General features: G+C 34.9%; 3 protein-coding genes across 7 annotated transcripts in view; 1 reads left to right on the top strand and 2 right to left on the bottom strand.

Annotated features, from left to right (window-relative positions):
* Positions 1–189: 189 nt before the first annotated feature.
* Positions 190–14187, bottom strand: LOC127879750 (uncharacterized). Of its 2 annotated transcripts, XM_052426794.1 has the most exons (3): positions 13356–14187; positions 12478–12538; positions 190–3745 (listed from the first exon to the last, which is right to left on the bottom strand). In XM_052426794.1, exons 1-3 carry the CDS (start codon positions 14031–14033, stop codon positions 3717–3719), a joined length of 768 nt encoding a protein of 255 aa, XP_052282754.1. In that variant the 5' UTR covers positions 14034–14187; the 3' UTR covers positions 190–3716. The 2 variants fall into 2 exon arrangements, with proteins under 2 accessions (XP_052282754.1, XP_052282755.1); XM_052426795.1 differs by lacking the exon at positions 12478–12538.
* LOC127879751 (uncharacterized) lies at positions 6870–7754 on the bottom strand. Its single transcript, XM_052426796.1, has 2 exons — positions 7495–7754; positions 6870–7326 (listed from the first exon to the last, which is right to left on the bottom strand). The coding sequence occupies exons 1-2, from the start codon at positions 7668–7670 to the stop codon at positions 7023–7025; spliced, it is 480 nt and encodes a 159-aa protein (XP_052282756.1). The 5' UTR covers positions 7671–7754; the 3' UTR covers positions 6870–7022.
* LOC127879746 (uncharacterized) overlaps positions 8162–18046 on the top strand; it is a 37179-nt gene continuing 27294 nt past the window's right edge. Inside the window, exons 1-2 of one of the 4 annotated variants that reach the window (XM_052426772.1) lie at positions 14266–14342; positions 14936–15098. The gene's annotated coding sequence lies outside the window, so the exon portion shown is untranslated. Of the gene's footprint in view, positions 8205–14192; positions 14343–14935; positions 15099–18046 lie in introns of those variants that run through there. The other 3 variants (XM_052426774.1, XM_052426773.1, XM_052426771.1) reach the window with 3 other exon arrangements.

Genomic DNA, 18046 nt, shown 5'->3' with positions numbered 1-18046 from the left:
GCAGCTGTAAGACAAGAGCTTTTTTCAAGACACAACCTGTCAATGTCTGATTGCCCACTAATGAAAGGCTCACATTTACTTGACAATGGGAAAACAGATGTGTTTTGGCTAATTTTAATGAACACAATCCTGCATAATGAGATATCATTGACACTGACATTGTAATATTTAAGTAACAACAGTCTCAACAAAATCTCATCCTGTTTATTATACATAAATATATCAACAATAACATTCTCTTGAATATTTCATATATATATATCATATTATTTTTAATGTGTTATTACATGTAACGTGTTACAGTACGGTTTCATGTCAAACAAGTGAAGACAAACTAAAATAAGCAGTTAAACCTAGTCATGTGAAAATGTGTTTTATGTCATATCAGCCAACATAGCCTCAGCTGATATTGTGCATCTGCATAATCTGGTCAGGAGCTTCCCTTTCCTCTATTGAGATTACGGCAACTTGTGGTACGTTTCAGTGGACAGCGTAGCTCCTGACAAAAATTGAGCAGGCTGGTCGGGAGCTATTCTGGCTGCATATGGCATAAGACTCATTTATGCATGATGTAGCTCAATTTATAATAAAGCCATGTATAACAAATTCTTAACACTATGAGTCACAAAGATAAGCAAAATTTTCACATGCAAATATCACAACATTGACAGCACACTGAACTTTGTATAGCAATACACATGTAAATCAATAATACCATGAGAAACTTTGGTTAATAATCACAAGAAATGGGTCTGGGTAATCCAAACAACACAATTCAATAGTCTGATATTATCAACAAAGCTTTATTTTCAGGACAAAATAATAATTTTAGTTTATTCATGCAAATATAAATGTATCGCTTTGATGTTATAAACAATTAACAATTCATTTTGTTATTGCCCCCTCAGATTGAATGATCAGGGGGTATATTGTTTTTTAGCCAGTCTGTCTGTCTGTCATTGTATGTGTGTGTCTGTCCCAAAACTTTAACCTTGCTTATAAAATGAAAACTCTTGGGTCTATGTTCTTTAAACTTCACATGTGCATGCATCTCATTGAGATCTATGATCAAACATGGTTTGAAGTCACTAGGTCAAAGGTCAAGGTCGCTGTGATCTTTACATTAAAAATATAACCTTGTTTCTATAATAGCTGCCGTGCAGCTTCAAAGCGCAGTAGGGGGCATTGTGTTTCACAAACACAGTTCTTGTTTAGTTGTACAATTCTATTGTTTCAAAATTGATTCCCAAAGAATATTGCTCCACAATTTAAACAAATCTTTGACAGTATAACAATCAATAAAGAAGTACCAAACAGTTTGATGAAAACCTTTAACAATAAAAATGTGCATTACATTCATATTGCCCCCTAGCTGTACACTTGTAATAATTCACAATGAAACCCCTGTCCATTTAACCATTTCCCACTCAGACGCAAAGTGAAAATGGCTATGTGCAAACAGCATAACATCAGAACAGCCGGAGAGTAGCTTGTAGTCTGTTCTATGCTGCTCATCAACATCTATTGGGTTAAAAATAAAGCCTTTAAAACTTAAATCTTGTAAGAAAGGTCCATAATTTAATATAACTTTCGAAGAGACTACAGATGCGTTAAAAAAGTATCTAAGTGGTAAAGGCTTAACATGGCAATAGTACTGTATTGTTTAACTCTTTCAGTGCTGGAACCAAATTTTGAAGGCCTTTGCAAACAGTTTTGATCCTGATGAGATGCCACAGAACATGGCGTCTCATCAGGATCCAAACTGTTTGCTATTCTGATAGTATTCTTTGAAAAAAATCGAAGAAAATGCTAATTTTAGAAATTCAGAAGACAACATTTTAGTACACAACAAATTTCCCAGCATGCAAAGTGTTAACATCCACCATACAAGTGACTTCTGATGAAAAAAGTTGTGCATATTACAGTTACATTCCTATTCATGTGTATTATACCAAGATTCATGCTGATATTTTATTTTACGCATGCCAAAATGCATTATTTTGTATAATTCTTGTATTATTTGTAACAGTCAACTATGAAATGTGCATAATTAAAGGGTTATGCATCACTTTTAATACTAAAATGTATTGATTAACAAAGACAGATGGAAAAATGGGTGAATAGATGTTATCAGATAGACAGACAGAAATAAGGCCACATATAGTGAATAACATTACCAAGCTTCATGTTAAAATCTTGTGTGATCGTTGAGTACTAATAATATACCGGTAAAGTTCTGTCCTAATTTTAATAACATGGACCCAATATATGAACTTCTCTCCGATATTTCAATTTTTGCAGACAAAAGGACAGATACACGGATGCACAGGGGAAGAGATTGACAGATGCACATGCAAAAAACCTATTATTGTATGTGATTATCAAGTTTGGTGATAATATCTCATGTGCTTTTCTAGTGATTCCAACATTGCAGTTTTTCTACAGTCAAACAGACAGATTGATAAATAAAATGAGGACAGGGTTGTTAGATAGATGCGATGAAAACTTTTAACTGAATTTGTACACAAACTTATGTTCTTAATGAGTTCTTACAATTTAAAGCTGTGTCCTATTTGTTGTAAAAGCAATTTAACTAACCTTTGTCCTCTATAGAAAAGGGGTCATGAATTATTCTGTAAGTAATTTTTTTTTAAAGAAACACAGAAACAAATTTTGTGGGCAGATGGACTGACAGACGGACATTATAGTTACAGCTAGAGGACACACTTATAGTCCCCTACGGTGACACCGGTATTTGACTAATAGTGTATTTACAATTATATGTTATGGATGATCATAAGCATTCTAAGATATATTGAAAATATTTATGCTACATAATAGATACTGGATTGGTGGTTGTTTAAGTGTGACAGAACACAAACAAAAATCAAAAGTACAATAATTCTGTAAAATAAACAAGAGATGTGCTTGTCAGAAACACAATACACCCTATTGTGCCGCTTTGAAGCCATATATTTGACCTTTGACCTTGAAGGATGACCTTGACCTTTCACCGCTCAAAATGTACAGCTCCATGAAATATACATGCATGCCAAATATCAAGTTGGTATCTTCAATATTGCAAAAGTTATTGCAAAACTTTAACCAAGTTAATGTTTTGGGACAGAATGACAGGCCAAAAACAATATACTCCTGATCATTCGATCCAGGGGGCATACAAATAAATCATCATCTATGTGTTTCAATCATGTGTCTAACCTTTATTGCAATTTTCAATATCATACAATAAGCACTTATGAACCATTGACGATGAATAATGAAAAACATTTAAAATGGGGAATATCAATACATTATAATCAGTTGAAATATTGAATAGCAACTAAAATGTATATGATGTAGAAATGATGAAAAAACAACAACACATATATATATAAATATAAATATCTAATGTCATTAAAAAGAGATTGTGATTCAATCTACATTTCTGTTTAATTACTACTTGTGTACATGTAGTGAACAAGTGATTCTGATTAGTGATCATCCTCAATTCCGAAGTGTTATGGTCAATAATTTCTTCATCCCGCAGTTAAATATAATCGTAGGCAAAGGTAACCAAATTCTACATTAAACTGTGAGCAAATGTTAGTAAATTTCCAAATAAATTGTTGTGGTCAAACAATGCTAAATCCCCAGTTAACTGAAGTGATCAAGAGTAGCTGAATCTGTCATTCCACTCAGGTTTGGGCTCTAAGGTTTTATGTCTCCGGGTTGGGGAGCCTGTCTCCTGTAAAATATCAGGGAAAAGATAAGTTTAAAAAAAGGTAAAAAACACTGCGTTTTATCCCCCTTTACAGAAACAGAATGTTTGCTGCAACTTTGCCGCAACTTTGCAGCAAACTTTTTTGTTTGCGGGAAGGTTTGCAAGAACTTTGCAGGACTTTGCGGCTAACCGCAAAGTTTCTGCAAAGTTGCAAGAACTTTGCGGCTAGCCGCAAAGTTTGCAAGAAGTTAGCAAGAAACTTTTTCAAAATATTAGTCTTGCAGGAACTTTGCAAGAAACTTTTATTAAAAATATTGACATAGGAATAGTAGTTTTCATAGTAAAAAATGGGCATTCTTTCAACAAAATGCATCAGAGAGTTTCCTACTCTTGCCTTATTTAAATGTGAGGTCATGATTGTAAACAACTGCGCAACAATACAAACAATAAAATATGTCAATGTACTAAATAATATTTCAAATTAAGTAGCATCAGACATGAATGCAGAAGCTCTGCTGATAAGTACGATAGCTCTCCTTATTCTTTGAATAGTACGTAAAGTTAAATAGGGAAATAATATAAAAACATTCATTGTATGGTTAAGTATGTTTATTTAAAAGTGCAATCTTTTTAATTTCCATTGGTATGAAAATGTACTTAACAAAAATTAATTCAGTAGAATCCCTTCCTTATTTTGGAGTTATTCTTCAGACGACAAAAGCACTAACAAAGGATGCTGGACGTTCGACTTCAGGTGCTTGACGAATACTAATGTTTTAGTAAAAAAGGGGAATTACTCTTACAAATCTTGACAGAGTTGTCGCCTCAAGTCAATAGAATTATATAGGTCATCGAATCATAATGTGCATAAAGTTTCTAGTTGAAAGATTTGATAGGTTTTGAGAATCCATCTAAGTTGAAAATGGCCATTATAGTTATGTACTTATTCAAAACAAGGGTAGATAACTTTATGAATACAGGTCACAGGGTTACCAGCCTTGCCACTATGGAGTGGACATATGTCCTGGGTCCAAGTTTGAAGTGGATATCTAGAATAGTTTTTAATACAAAATTGACTTAAAGAAAAACTTAAATTTATCTCAATTTTGACCTCACACGTGCCACTGTATATTTCAACTTGTAAAATTAAATAATATACGAGTATATAATACTACAATTTTCTATCGTTATCCCAGATTTACAAGTTTCCTCTTTAGCCAAGAATCTTAACAATTCACGCTGACTCAGATGGCAGATTGAAGACAATAGCTGCATTTTTTTTCTTGCAAACCTTCCCGCTTTTTTGTTTGCCGCAAAGTTGCAGCAAAGTTGTCACAAAGTTGCAGCAAACATTCTGTTTCTGTAAGGGATCTCTTCTTATTGGTTCTTTGCAGATTGTGAGCCAAATTTAAATGTGTAAACATGCATAGATCCACGCAGGACCTGTTACTGGTTTGAAATGTAGTTTGAAAGCAATGTTTGGACTTTTTAAAGTTAAAGTTTTAACAATATCCTGAAATACTGGCTTTGATGAACATTCTTAAACAATTAAGTAGAATGTGAAAATCAATATTTTGTGTGTTATGTGTCAACAAGTCTAAAGGAGTAATTCAGTGAGTTATGAAGTGGCCCTTTTGGAAATGCTTTGAACTGTTAAACAGGTTTGTATTGTGTTTCTTGAATTGTTTTCTTATAATGTTAAGTTTAATTTAATGATATTGTTTACCAGTTTCAAATACCTGTTTTGGTGGGTGATTTACATTAAAAATAATTGATGAAACAAATTATCTTTGCAGTAGATCACATAAAAGACATATGAAGTCAGTCAAAGGTATCTCTATCTTACACAACCAACATAGTTGTAGCAATCAATTGCTTAATCAGTGACCAAATGAAATGGCAATGTAACCTATACTTAGATTTTTTTATGAATAACTACTCTGCCACTAAATGTTAAGCCTTTTTTTCACTTACATATATAAGGAAGCTATATATTAATTTAATTGCTATCGCTTCAAAGGTGTAAAGCAAAAACTTAATATAATATAGTTTGTAACTTAATCAAAATTATTAAATAGTCAATCAAACATAAAACTTTTCTGTTTTAGTTTTATGCTTGGTGAAGCATTCGGTATCCGGAGAAGCGCCCCCCCGGAGAACTGCCCCCCGGAGAACTGCCCCCTGATTTTAAAGGTGGCGGAGAGGTGCCCCCCCATCAAATCGGTAGGGGCGGAGAACTGCCCCCCTGTCAGAATTTAGTAGGCGGATATCTGCCCCCCCATCAAATCTGTAGGGGCGGAGAACTGCCCCCCCGGTGTCATATTAGTTATTAGTTACGTAGTGAAAACAATACTTACGGGTAATTTTACGTTATCGCCGTACACATTTTATCCGGTAACAATTTAATTTCATTGCAAGTATATTACCATTTATCGAACTGAATAACACAAATTGTCTAGAGGCATATGATAATACTGTTTAATGCCCTTGGTACGCATCTGCACCACTCACTATACATGAATGCCTTGTAAAAGTCGTGTTTTAATAAGAGCGCGAAACATAGTCGAGATCCACACAGGAAACGCGTGCGTGTTAATACTGGCAATGTGTTGCAACTAAATATAGACGTGCAACTCGGTACTTATGGAGGAAAAGTTACATCGGAATTAATTCACAGTATAAAGATAGTACTGACCCATGGAAAAAAACGTAAATTGACATATAAAAAAGTAAATTAATAGGCAAGGCAAAGGCAATAATTTAGCCGACTTGAAGAAAAAAGTGAAGTGAAGTTGAATTTATAAGCAATTTATTTATGTTGTTTAGTTAATTCATGTTCATGTGACATACAAAATAACATACATAAATACACACATTACATGCAGACATACATTCACAGTTACAATCATACATACATACATTCAGACATACATTTAAAAAATATATACATGCTTACATAAACGTTCAAAACATACATTCATACATACATACATAAATACACACATTACATGCATACATACATTCACAGTTACAATCATGCATACATACATTCAGACATACATTAAAAAATATATACATGCTTACATAAACGTTCAAAACATACATTCATACATACATACATACATTCATACATACATCCATACATATATACATTCAGTTACAATCATACATACGTTCAAACATATATGCATTCTTACATAAACAATACACTCAAACACTACTTCAATCGCACAAGTCCGCCGACAACGTTCAAAAACTGACTCACACTCTTCTCACCACTCGCCACCTGCTCGCACAAAGTCTATAGACGCCGCTGGTATCGCTCTGTTGACTTCTTCTTCGGCTTAATTGAAGGCTCACCGTTGCGCACGCGATACACCTCAGTCTCCACCATAGCGGCGTCTTTCATGAAGCAGTCAACTACAGTCCACAGAGACGGATGCTGGTGCCCAACCAAAACTTGGAACCCATTGTTCCAAGCCTCGCACAGGTTGTTGGTCCTAGCTTCGTCACTGACTGTTGCAGCGTGTACGTTCCAGATATCTAGCGGGAAACGGGGCGGCGTTCTCCTGAAGCGCATCATGCCGTCAGCGGTCCTCACGGACCTGCATAGAACACAAACAACATATAAGTTAAGATTAAGTTCTTAGTCAGATATTGCCAATGCATCGAACAAAATAAGGAGCTAGAATATATAGTAACTGACTTGTGTTTTTCAATTTGTGTACGTCTTTAAATCGACCGCTATAGCTATTACAAAAACATTATCTTACCGAAATCCGCCGCTCACGTAGGTATTGTCGAAGTAGTCGACGATCCCAGTCAGCGCTGAAGGGGCCGTGTCCTTTAAGATGGCCATGCCTTCTAGCACCTTATCTTCGACGCTGGGAACATTCCCATCGCATCGTCGCCTTCGTCTCCTTTTTCTTCGTGTACGTGAACCCTTCATAACAAAGCTTTGCCGCGCCTCTCTGACTTCTTATGAACTCCATAATTGATGCAATGGTTATAGTGATAATCGAAAGTCTACGTTGCATTTTATACATATTACGGCAACAGTTTGCATTTTGAGCAGATCATGTCGACATGCCAATCAAACAAAATCGGTAACAGTTGCTTTAATTAGCAGCTAATTAGGCAGACAGAGAACTTGTTACCGTTAGCGATCTTTTAATCTTTTAATTGGTAGACCGGACCGACCTTAATTGTTAAGAACTTGTTAGCTTTGAATAAAGCCGCATACGGGTTTATTATATTGAACCGTCCAAATCCGTAATTGGCGAAAACAAACAAATAAATTATTGTTTTCAGCTTGCATAAGGATGGATTAAATTGCATGCTAATTTTTTGTTTTTATTACGGGGAAAATATCAAATAATTCTGCCGCGAAAACTTTTTATTAGCAAAATGTTATTTGTTTTTCTTTGTTCACATTGACGAAAATCACGTGATTATCAAGATGGCGACGTCCAGGCCGAGGCAGGTATTTTTGCCGTTTTATAACTTTTATTACTTGTACAACTTTATATTACTTTTGAAATTTCACTCAATTTCCATACATAATAGCAAGAAAGTTACTGGCGTTATTGTCATTATAATACTCGCTTTATATATCGCTGCGAAATTTCTTTAATTAGGGGGCACTTCTCCGGGTCATCAATTCTGACAGGGGGGCAGTTCTCCGCCCCTTATTAATCAGCAGGGGGGCAGTTCTCCGCCCTATAAAAAAAGTGAGGGGGCAGTTCTCCGCCCAGTGAAAAATCTTTGGGGGGGCAGTTCTCCGGGGGGGCACTTATCCTAGAACCGAAGCATTCATATGACATTTCTAACATTTACAAAAGAAAGCTATATATTTGTATGCTTGCAATTTCATTTACAGAACATTCACCATGTGACAACTTTGCAACAACTTTGCAAGAACTTTGCGGCAACTTTGCAAGAACTTTGCGGCAAAGTTACCGCAAAGTCCCTTATGCAAACGAAGTTTGCGGGAACTTTGCAAGAACTTTGCGGCAACTCTGCAGCAACTTTGCAAGAACTTTGCAGCAAAGTTACCGCAAACTCCCATATGCAAATAAAGTTTGCAGGAACATGGCAAGAACTTTGCGGCAAATTTGCAGCAAACTTTTACCATGTAAATTAAGTTTGCGGAAAAGTTGCTGCAAACCCATTCGCAAATGACGTTTGCGGCAAAGTTGCTGCAAAGCTCATTTGCATGGTAAAAGTTTGCAAGAAAGCATGTTTGCGGCAACTTTGCTGCAACTTTGCTGCAAATTAGCAAGAACAGTTTGCAGGAGGCCTGTTTTTTCCGTAAGGGAGGCCTGCATGAGACAGAAAATGACAATATCAATGTGTGAAAGACATAAAGAACAATTTTTAAAGAGATACAATGTTTACATGATCAACCCTTAGACATGCAATTCAATCATTTATGCGCAAATTATCATTATAAAAATGTACTGTAAAATGTTATATTGTACTTATAATTTCAAGTGGCAGGGTTATTCATAAACATGAAGAACGTAAATTGAAAGAAAAGAGATAAAATGATATGATGAATATAAATGTAAGTGTGACATAATTATATATTTCAGTTTGTTTGATGTCAAAATCAACAATTCTGCTGATAAAATCAAGCACCCTGAATATATCGCATACTCATTTGGTATACATGTACATGTGTATATGAGTCAATACTTACAATGATATTATGTAAAAGGATTCTGTATATAAATATTGTAATATACATTGGCAACATTTTAAATGGGTGTAGGTGTATAATAATACCAAATCAAGCAAACATGTGTACATGCATCAAATATGAGGTAATGCTGTTTTTAAGAAATTTATTCTGGGAGTAGATGGCATCCATTTACCAGAAAATGGTTTAAAAATGTGATATATAGCAAAATATTTCATATGCATCAATAACACACAAATGGTTGTGCAAAATCTTACTTTGTCCAAGCTGAAACAAATATTGTGCATTTGTAAAAATGATTGTTTTGGAGAATATATTTTAAAATGTGTACTTTTCAAACAATAAATACAATAGCAACAAGAGCACCGTCTAGCCAATGCAGATCGCTCATCTAATTTTCTTTTTAAAGGTGAAGGGACCTATGTCAATACTGCAATGAAAAAGGAGGGAGGGGTGGGGGGTGGGGGGGGGGGGGGGGGGGGGGGAGAGGGTTGTATAGTGTGGGGTGTGTGGTCATTTATTAAATTATCTTCCAAAAATAAGAAGAAAAAAATGGGAGGGGGAAAGGGGGATTCTTGGTTGGGATGGTTGGACTGTCTTTCAAAAAAAAAAAAAATTGTGTTTTTAACCATGTTTATTTTTTTTTTTCGGGGGGAGGGGGTGGGGTGTCGAGGGGGAGGGGGGAGGGGTATTGTGTGAGGGTGTGGTCATTTATTTGATGATCTTTCAAAAATAAGAAAAAATTGTTTGGGGGTGGGGGATTTAGGGGTGGGGCGTGGGGGATGGTTTGGGTGAAGTCTATTGTGGTATGTCAGGTAAGGGTTGTTTTGTCAAACAGTATGAATCAAATCTGATCATAAAAAAGAAGTTATGGCAATTTTATCAAAATTTAATAATTTGACCTTGAGAGTCAAGTTCATTAAAAGGTCAAGGTCAAATTCAACTTGCCAGGTCTGTACCTGTACCCTCATGATAGTATGAAAGTATAATAATAATTTCAAGTTCGAAAGCAATAGCTTTGATACTTTAGAAGTAAAGTGGATCTAAACACAAAATTTCACCAAATATTCAAAGTAACTAAGTCAAAAAAGGGCCATAATTCCGTCAAAATGCCAACCAGAGTTATGCAACTTGTCCTGTACAGGCCCCTTATGATAGTTAGCGCGTGATGCAAGTCTGAAAGCAATAGCTATGACACTTTAGGAGTAAAGTGGACCAAAACACAAAACTTAACTAAATTTTTAATTTTCTCAGTATAAAGGGGCCATAATTCTGTCAAAATACCAGTCAGAGTTACATAACTTTGCCTGCACAGTCCCCTTATGATAGTTAGTAAGTGTTGCAAGTATGAAAGCAATAGCTTTGATACTTTAGGAATAAAGTGGACCTAAACACAAAACTTAACCTAATTATCAATTTTTAAAGTATAAAAACTGGGCACATAATTCTGCCAAAATGCCAGCCAGACTTAACTAACTTTGCCTGCCCAGTCCCCTCATAATAGTAAGTAAGTGTAGCAAGTTTGAATGCAATAGCTTTGATACTTTATGAAAAAAGTGGACCTAAACACAAAACTTAACTGGACGCAAATGCCAACACTCAAGTGATGACAAAAGCTAACAAGAGCACCACCTTGCGGGTGCAGACCGCTCATATATTTTCTTTTTAAAGGTGAAGGGACTCTCATTTGCAATCACAAAGGAGGGAGGGGTGGAGTGAAGAGGGGTGTATAGTGTGGGAGTGTGGACATTTATTACATTATCTTCCAAAAATGTGAAAAAAAAAGAAAAAAAAAAAAAGAATCCGGGGGGGGGGGGGGGGGGATTCTTGGGTGCGATTGTTGGACGGTATTTCAAACATAAAATGATAAAAATAAATATTTGATCATAAAAAAAATAAATAATAATAATAAGGGGCGGATGGGGGGGGGAGGGCACGGGGGATGGTTTGGCTGGAGTCTGTTGTGGTATGTCAGGTAAGAGTAGTTTTGTCAAAGTATCAATCAAATCTAATTATAAATAAAGAAGTTATGGCAATTTTAGCAAAATTTAATAATTTGACCTTGAGAGTCAAGGTCATTCAAAGGTCAAGGTTAAATCAACTTGCCAGGTACAGTAACCTCATGATAGCATGAAAGTATTTGAAGTTTGAAAGCAATAGCCTTGATACTTTAGAAGTAAAGTTGATCGAAACACAAAATTTTACCATAATTATATTCAAAGTTACTAAGTCAAAAAAGGGCCATAATACCGTAAAAATGACAACCAGAGTTATGCAACTTGTCCTTTTACTGTACCCTTATGATAGTTTGCGAGTGTTCCAAGTATGAAAGCAATATCTATGATACTTTAGGGGTAAAGTGGACCAAAACACAAAACTTAACCAAATTTTCAATTTTCTAAGTATAAAGGGCTTATAATTCTGTCCAAATTCCAATCAGAGTTACATAACTTTGCCTGCACAGTCCCCTTATGATAGTTAATAAGTGTTGCAAGTATGAAAGCAATAGCTTTGATACTGTAGGAATAAAGTGGACCTAAACACAAAACTTAACCAAATTTTCAATTTTCTAAGTATAAAAAGGGCACATAATTCTGTCAAAATGCCAGTCAGAGTTACATTACTTTGCCTGCACAGTCCCCTTATAATAGTTAGTAAGTGTTGCAAGTATAAAAGCAATAGCTTTGATACTTAAGGAATAAAATGGACCTAATAACAAAACTTAACCAAAATTTTCAATTTTCTAAGTATAAAAAGGGCACATAATTCTGTCAAAATGCATGCCAGAGTTATCTAACTTTGCCAGCCCAGTCCCCTCATGATAGTAAGTAAGTGTACCAAGTTTGAATGCAATAGCATTGATACTTTCTGAGAAAAGTGGACCTAAACGCAAAAATTAACCGGACGCCGACGCAGACGCCAAGGTGATGACAATAGCTCATATTTTTTTTTCCAAAAATAGATGAGCTAATAATAATTAAAAATAGATAAGCTAAAAATCAAAAGAATTCTGTGGATAGCAAGAGGGATTATGATAAGGATGCAACAGATTTACCAGTCAACCAGTTAACATCCTGAATGATAGATTTACTTTTCAAGTAATGGTTAACCTGAAACTACAGAAAAGTAATGTGTTTTTTCATGAAATGAATTACAAGAAATTAATCTCTACAGTTCTCAGTAACATACAGCAAATTGACATTAACCGTATGTCATGTTGATTTATGTAGTGATTAATAATTAACAACATTGCATTAGAGAATGTAATAAAACAACAATAAGTGAATTGGTTGTTACAGACATGGATATGGTTTGATAATTGGCACTAATGGTTTGGTACAGTTAACTCAACCAAAATTCCAAAATTAAGTTGGGTATGGGGGCAAGTAATGTAGACATAAATTTGTGTTTAGATAACTGGCAATTAGAAACACTAGATTGAGACTTTGGTCTGCTTTATTCTCTTGATTACAAACGCTATTGTAAATATGATGGCACAAACAATGGAGACAACAAGAAAATAGCAGTGCCACGAAACCAGGTCTTAATGACCTAATTTAATTGCAATAATTGTGAAATCCACATGATTTCCTGCAGAAGATGAATCATGAAGATACCACAATTTTTAAGTAGTAAAATTGTCAGACTTTATCTATCTGTTGATCTTGAATTAAAAAAATAAGTATATTAATGGCAATAAAAACATAAATATATGACAACACACCTATGTTTGTCATCAGTTACATCGAAATTTAATTATTTGTGTTATTTTATTCATATTAACCCTCATTAAAACAAGAAATATCTTCTTCATTAATACTTAACAGGCGATAAGTTTTTTTCAAAATTTAGAAAATCTCATGTCTGGAATTTCCCATTTTAAGCCAGGCACTTTTTCCCAAAAAAAGCCAATTGATAAACAAATCATAATACCTTTCGGGGTGCTTGCTTTGTTGAACGAGACCTTTGTGCAGGTAAGTCATTTGTAGACCATTTTACTGGAACCTCTGTTGATGACCTTTTCAATTTAATCGCATACACACTGGTTTCCCCTGTTATTGGTGGCAAAATACTTCTTGCACCGAACGAAGAGTTAACTCGTGATCCAGAAGAAGATGAAGTCGTTGAACTACCTTGACTGGTTCCCATTTTTCCTTTAGACTTAGATTTCTGACTCTTGGTGGGTTCTTTGCTGCCTGACAATGCACCAGCTTCCTGTCTACGCAATATTTCCTTCAGCTTTCTGTTCATGCTATATGCTTCTTGTAATAAAAGTTCTGTATCTTCTTCTGTGAGATCAACATTTTCAAGCATTTCAATCACACTATCAGGGTCTGACAAGTCAATTTGTCCCGTAAACTGCTGGGGTTGTTCATTTGAGTTAACCGGTTTTGTCAATCCTGATCTATCAGCTGGCATGTGATTTTCACCAAGTTTATCTGCATTCTCAGTATGTGGTTCCATCGTATCGCAATCGCAACTAGCAGTTTGTATTTTTTCATCGTCAGCCACGTTACTGTTTTGTCCATTTGCTATTCTTGAACGGTTTTCGGACGCTTTTAGTACTTCCGAAATTCCTTCATCTCTTGGTAATTTAAACGATTCCGCCATATTGGTAAATGGATTATACACGTTAATTACAGTGTACCTGTTAACGATATGTAAACTAATTAATCAAACAAACTAGATTGCTACGAACTTGACAAAACATTCCGTTGAAGCGTCATTCGAAACGGAAATGGCAACAAACAAGGGAGATAAAGCGCAGGTGTATCCGAGTGAAGACTGTGTGCTTTTACAATGTACAAAAAGTGCCCAACAAGACGAAAATAATGTAAACCAGACATGCAGACGACACGCGGTTTCAAGGAATAAACAATTCAATTGCAAATGATACCTTAAATGTACGCTAAAAAAAAGGTATTAAACAGACTGTTATGACACATGATACTACTCCTATAAATATGAGGTCGATTTACAGCGGGGTAGCTTACGTCTAATTATTTGGACTAACATGATACTATTAAAAAAATATATTTTAACAGAATGTTCCCCAGTTCAATTTGAGAAGCTCTCCTCTCTGCATGTTGAATGCCCACGTTAGTCTTTTTGCCTCATGAAGTCATAATTCATATGCCCATGGCCATGCCCATGGGCATGGTTGGTTTTTGTCGAGTCTAGTCTTTATAAACCGACTCCCAGAAAATTTTTGCAATGACGGGTCTGGAGTCCATATGCAGCCCTTCTGAATAAACAACCCCTTCTGAATAAACTGACCTATACAAACAGTATAGGTTTGTATAGGTCCTAGCTGAAATAATTCGCGTTCAGAATAAATCTGAACGCTGAAACTCCGGTCTGTAAAAACCATAACGAAAAATGAATACAATGCTATTATATCAATATACTTAAAATTGCAAAATAACATAACCAACTCATATAGTTTTAGTTAAGAAGTCCATTTTTACCTTAAATAGTGTCGAATTGAAGTGAAAAGGCATAATTTGTTTCAGTTAAACTTCTGCTTAAATCACAATACAATCAGTGACCTCTCGTCATGTTATGAAATATTTAAATATCAACCAATCAGAAGAAGGCATTACAGTGTAATAGGCTGCGTTATCGATTAAAATCTACCTGCGGTATACAGCGGGCACGGCGATTGGAATGGAAAATGTGAGTAGTGTGTTGATTTAAATTGGTCAGGCGTGCAAAATTGAAAGATTCATTACATAATTCTTACGAAACATTATTGAGAAATGAATTATCTACACAGGTATGTAAATATTATTGCAATCCGTTGATATTAACTGTCTGATATCGGGGCTTGAATGTTGCGCACCAAATTCCTTGCGCATCAATATAGACAAAGAAGGAAAACTTTCGCTATTAAAAAAGATGGAGTGGACTATTGACGCCAAGAGTCTGCCAAAGCAAAAATCATCAAAAGACTATGGCGGCAATTTATATTGACTAGTATAGGTCCCTGGAATAAACAACCTCAGTTCTGCGCAGCGGATCATTGACATTGCACCTCACTTATCCAAGGTGCCTGAACCAGGTGACTTTTTCGGCTATGTGTGTGACAATTGGATGTAAACAAAACGTCGATTCAGGTAACGTTTTTGATAATTTCTGCCCAGTCATTGTAAAAAGACACAACTTTGTTAAGTTTGCGCAAAATTAATTAAGTATTTTTTTCCAAAAAGTGCAACCGCGTGTTTGAAAACACATTTAGTGAAATGCTATGTGTGGTATATTTTTTGTTCAATCAACAAAAACATTGATTATAATATTGTGGAGGGTTTGAAAAATAGGGCGGACATTGTTATTCTTCATAGATAAGCTACTTACATTGTATGTTTGCGCAAATACATCTAATTCGGAGTGTGTGTGTATAATTGTTATACTGCTATGTGTGGGACACATTTTTTAAATGCTATGTGTGGTATACAAGAATTTGCCCGTCAGTTCTGCATTTAATCTGAACACAGTTTTGTAAGAATCTAGAACATAAACTTTAGTCTGTCCTGAAAATATATCAAATTAACCAAATGTTACATTATTGAATACTGAAGTAATCGTGTGATGATTAAACAATTTATGTGTAACTGAACATAATTCTTATAAAAGCATACATGTTATGTTGAAATATAATATTTCTTTGTTTTACTTATTGTCTTTAAATAAATATAATGATTGATAGTTCTGCCTGATTATTGAATTTGGTCCATTTTTTAATGAATGACAAAGAAAATAAGAGCACATGCTTTAAAATGGGTTTTACTTCTATTGTTTTTCAGACTTGAAAAGGATAAGTCGAAAGATCTGTAACGCTTTTAAGGTTCGAAGCTGTGAAAGAACTACATGAACACCATCAAACCACATGGAAGGTGATATGTGCCAAGTTAATTATCAAAACCACAGTGACAGAGACAGGGACCCCGTTTCATTCTGTGATGTTACTGGAAAGCTATTTCAACTAACTATGCAAACATACCATTTAACATGTATTTTTGTACAAGCAAAACAAAGTGTGTGTATTGATATGTGTGTATATTTATGGGTTTTGTATCTATGTTATTACTAAAATTGATTAGATGAATATAAAATCTGATTATGTGTGTTAATAAAACAGGTGTTTCATAACAAATAGTTTAAATCCAATGATGCTTGTTTGTGGTCTATTCCAATATCATCTCCATATGAACATCTTCGAATCCAATAATGCGTGTTTGTGGTCTATTCCAATATTATCTCCATATGAATATCTTCAGTATATCAAAATAAACATGTCATTAATAATAACATAACTTTATAACTAGCATGCACATGTAACAATAGAAATTAAAGCACCAAATACATAAAGAAGTACATTAGTATTCACAAAGAAATTGTAATCAGTCAAGTAATGAATTTGCAAATCTTGATATTCAAACATATGAATGCTCCAATTAAGTCATAACAAATGATCATCGCCAAAACGTCTTGACTTGTGGGGGTTATGATACCAACAAACATATTGAATTGCATCATTACTTAATTTACTCAAATTCAAATGAAATCTGAATAACTGAAAATAGTTTGAGATGTTTAATGAAAATACTCATTCGCCCAGGTCATGAAAGGGCGCTTCAAGATCTTGTTACCACTGCACCAAGTAATTAACATTAAATCATATAATGTTGTTCAATTTGTTGAAATGTCAAATTTTTATGTAATGTTTACTTTGATTGTTTTCTTTCCCTGCAATACTTGCACCATCTGGTAATAAAACAAACAGTCATTTAAACTTTGGAACATTTACTATACATGTTTGTATATGACAACTTTTCATTGATCAAGATATCAGAACATCTCTTGAAGGTGCTTCCAAAAATACTTTAATCTCCCTGAAAAGAACAAAATACAAATGAAATAAACTGTTAAATTAAAAAAAAAACAAGGGACAAAATTGTCACAAAACCAGGTTTTCATTGTGAAAAAAAAATTTGATAAAGGGAGAAAACTCAAACTGAACTTTTTAAATGAACAAACAAAATTAACCCCCTTTGTAAGTTTGTTTAAAAAAAAATAAATCTATTTTTAGTCGTGGCGACCTTGACATTGGAGATATTGACGTGATTCTTTCGTGCGACACACTGTACCATGATGGTGAACAAATGTGCCAAATGATTTTAAAATCTCACAATGAATGACATAGTTATGGCCAGGACAAGCTCATTTATGGCCATTTTTGACCTTTGAACTCAAAGTGTGACCTTGACCTTGGAGATATCGACGTAATTATTTCGCGCGACACACCGTCCAATGATGGTGAACAAATGTGCCAAATGATTTTAAAATCTCACAATGAACGACATAGTTATGGCCCGGACAAGCTTGTTCCGCCAGCCCGCCAGCCAGCCAGCCAGCCCGCCAGCCAGCCAGCCAGCCAGCCCGCCCGCATTCGCCAATCTAATAACCTGGTTAAAAAGCATGCATGATATATCAGATAGCTCTATAGGATTTAGATACAAATACATGATTTTCCAGAAAAAAGTTATTGATCCTCGTGTCTATTTGTTTCGAAATGCTGTATGATCCCATTATGCTTATTTAATAATGCCTACACATTCCTGCTA

Source organism: Dreissena polymorpha, chromosome 4 (assembly GCF_020536995.1).
Source record: "Dreissena polymorpha isolate Duluth1 chromosome 4, UMN_Dpol_1.0, whole genome shotgun sequence".
In the NCBI taxonomy this organism is placed as follows: Eukaryota; Metazoa; Mollusca; class Bivalvia; order Myida; family Dreissenidae; genus Dreissena; species Dreissena polymorpha.
The sequence above is the reverse complement of the archived record's forward strand: the minus strand, read 5'-3'. Positions and strand labels throughout refer to the sequence as shown.

What these genes read in the sequence shown, in the direction of transcription:
- LOC127879751 (XM_052426796.1), bottom strand. Translation starts at nt 7,670, where the DNA reads ATGAAGGGTTCACGTACACGAAGAAAAAGGAGACGAAGGCGACGATGC. An exon ending in TACGTGAGCGGCGGATTTCG is followed by an intron (nt 7,327 to 7,494) that starts GTAAGATAATGT and finishes TGTTCTATGCAG; the next exon opens with GTCCGTGAGGACCGCTGACG.
- LOC127879750 (XM_052426794.1), bottom strand. Translation starts at nt 14,033, where the DNA reads ATGGCGGAATCGTTTAAATTACCAAGAGATGAAGGAATTTCGGAAGTA. An exon ending in CAAAGCAAGCACCCCGAAAG is followed by an intron (nt 12,539 to 13,355) that starts GTATTATGATTT and finishes ACTTTTCTGTAG; the next exon opens with TTTCAGGTTAACCATTACTT. An exon ending in GGATGTTAACTGGTTGACTG is followed by an intron (nt 3,746 to 12,477) that starts GTAAATCTGTTG and finishes GATATTTTACAG; the next exon opens with GAGACAGGCTCCCCAACCCG.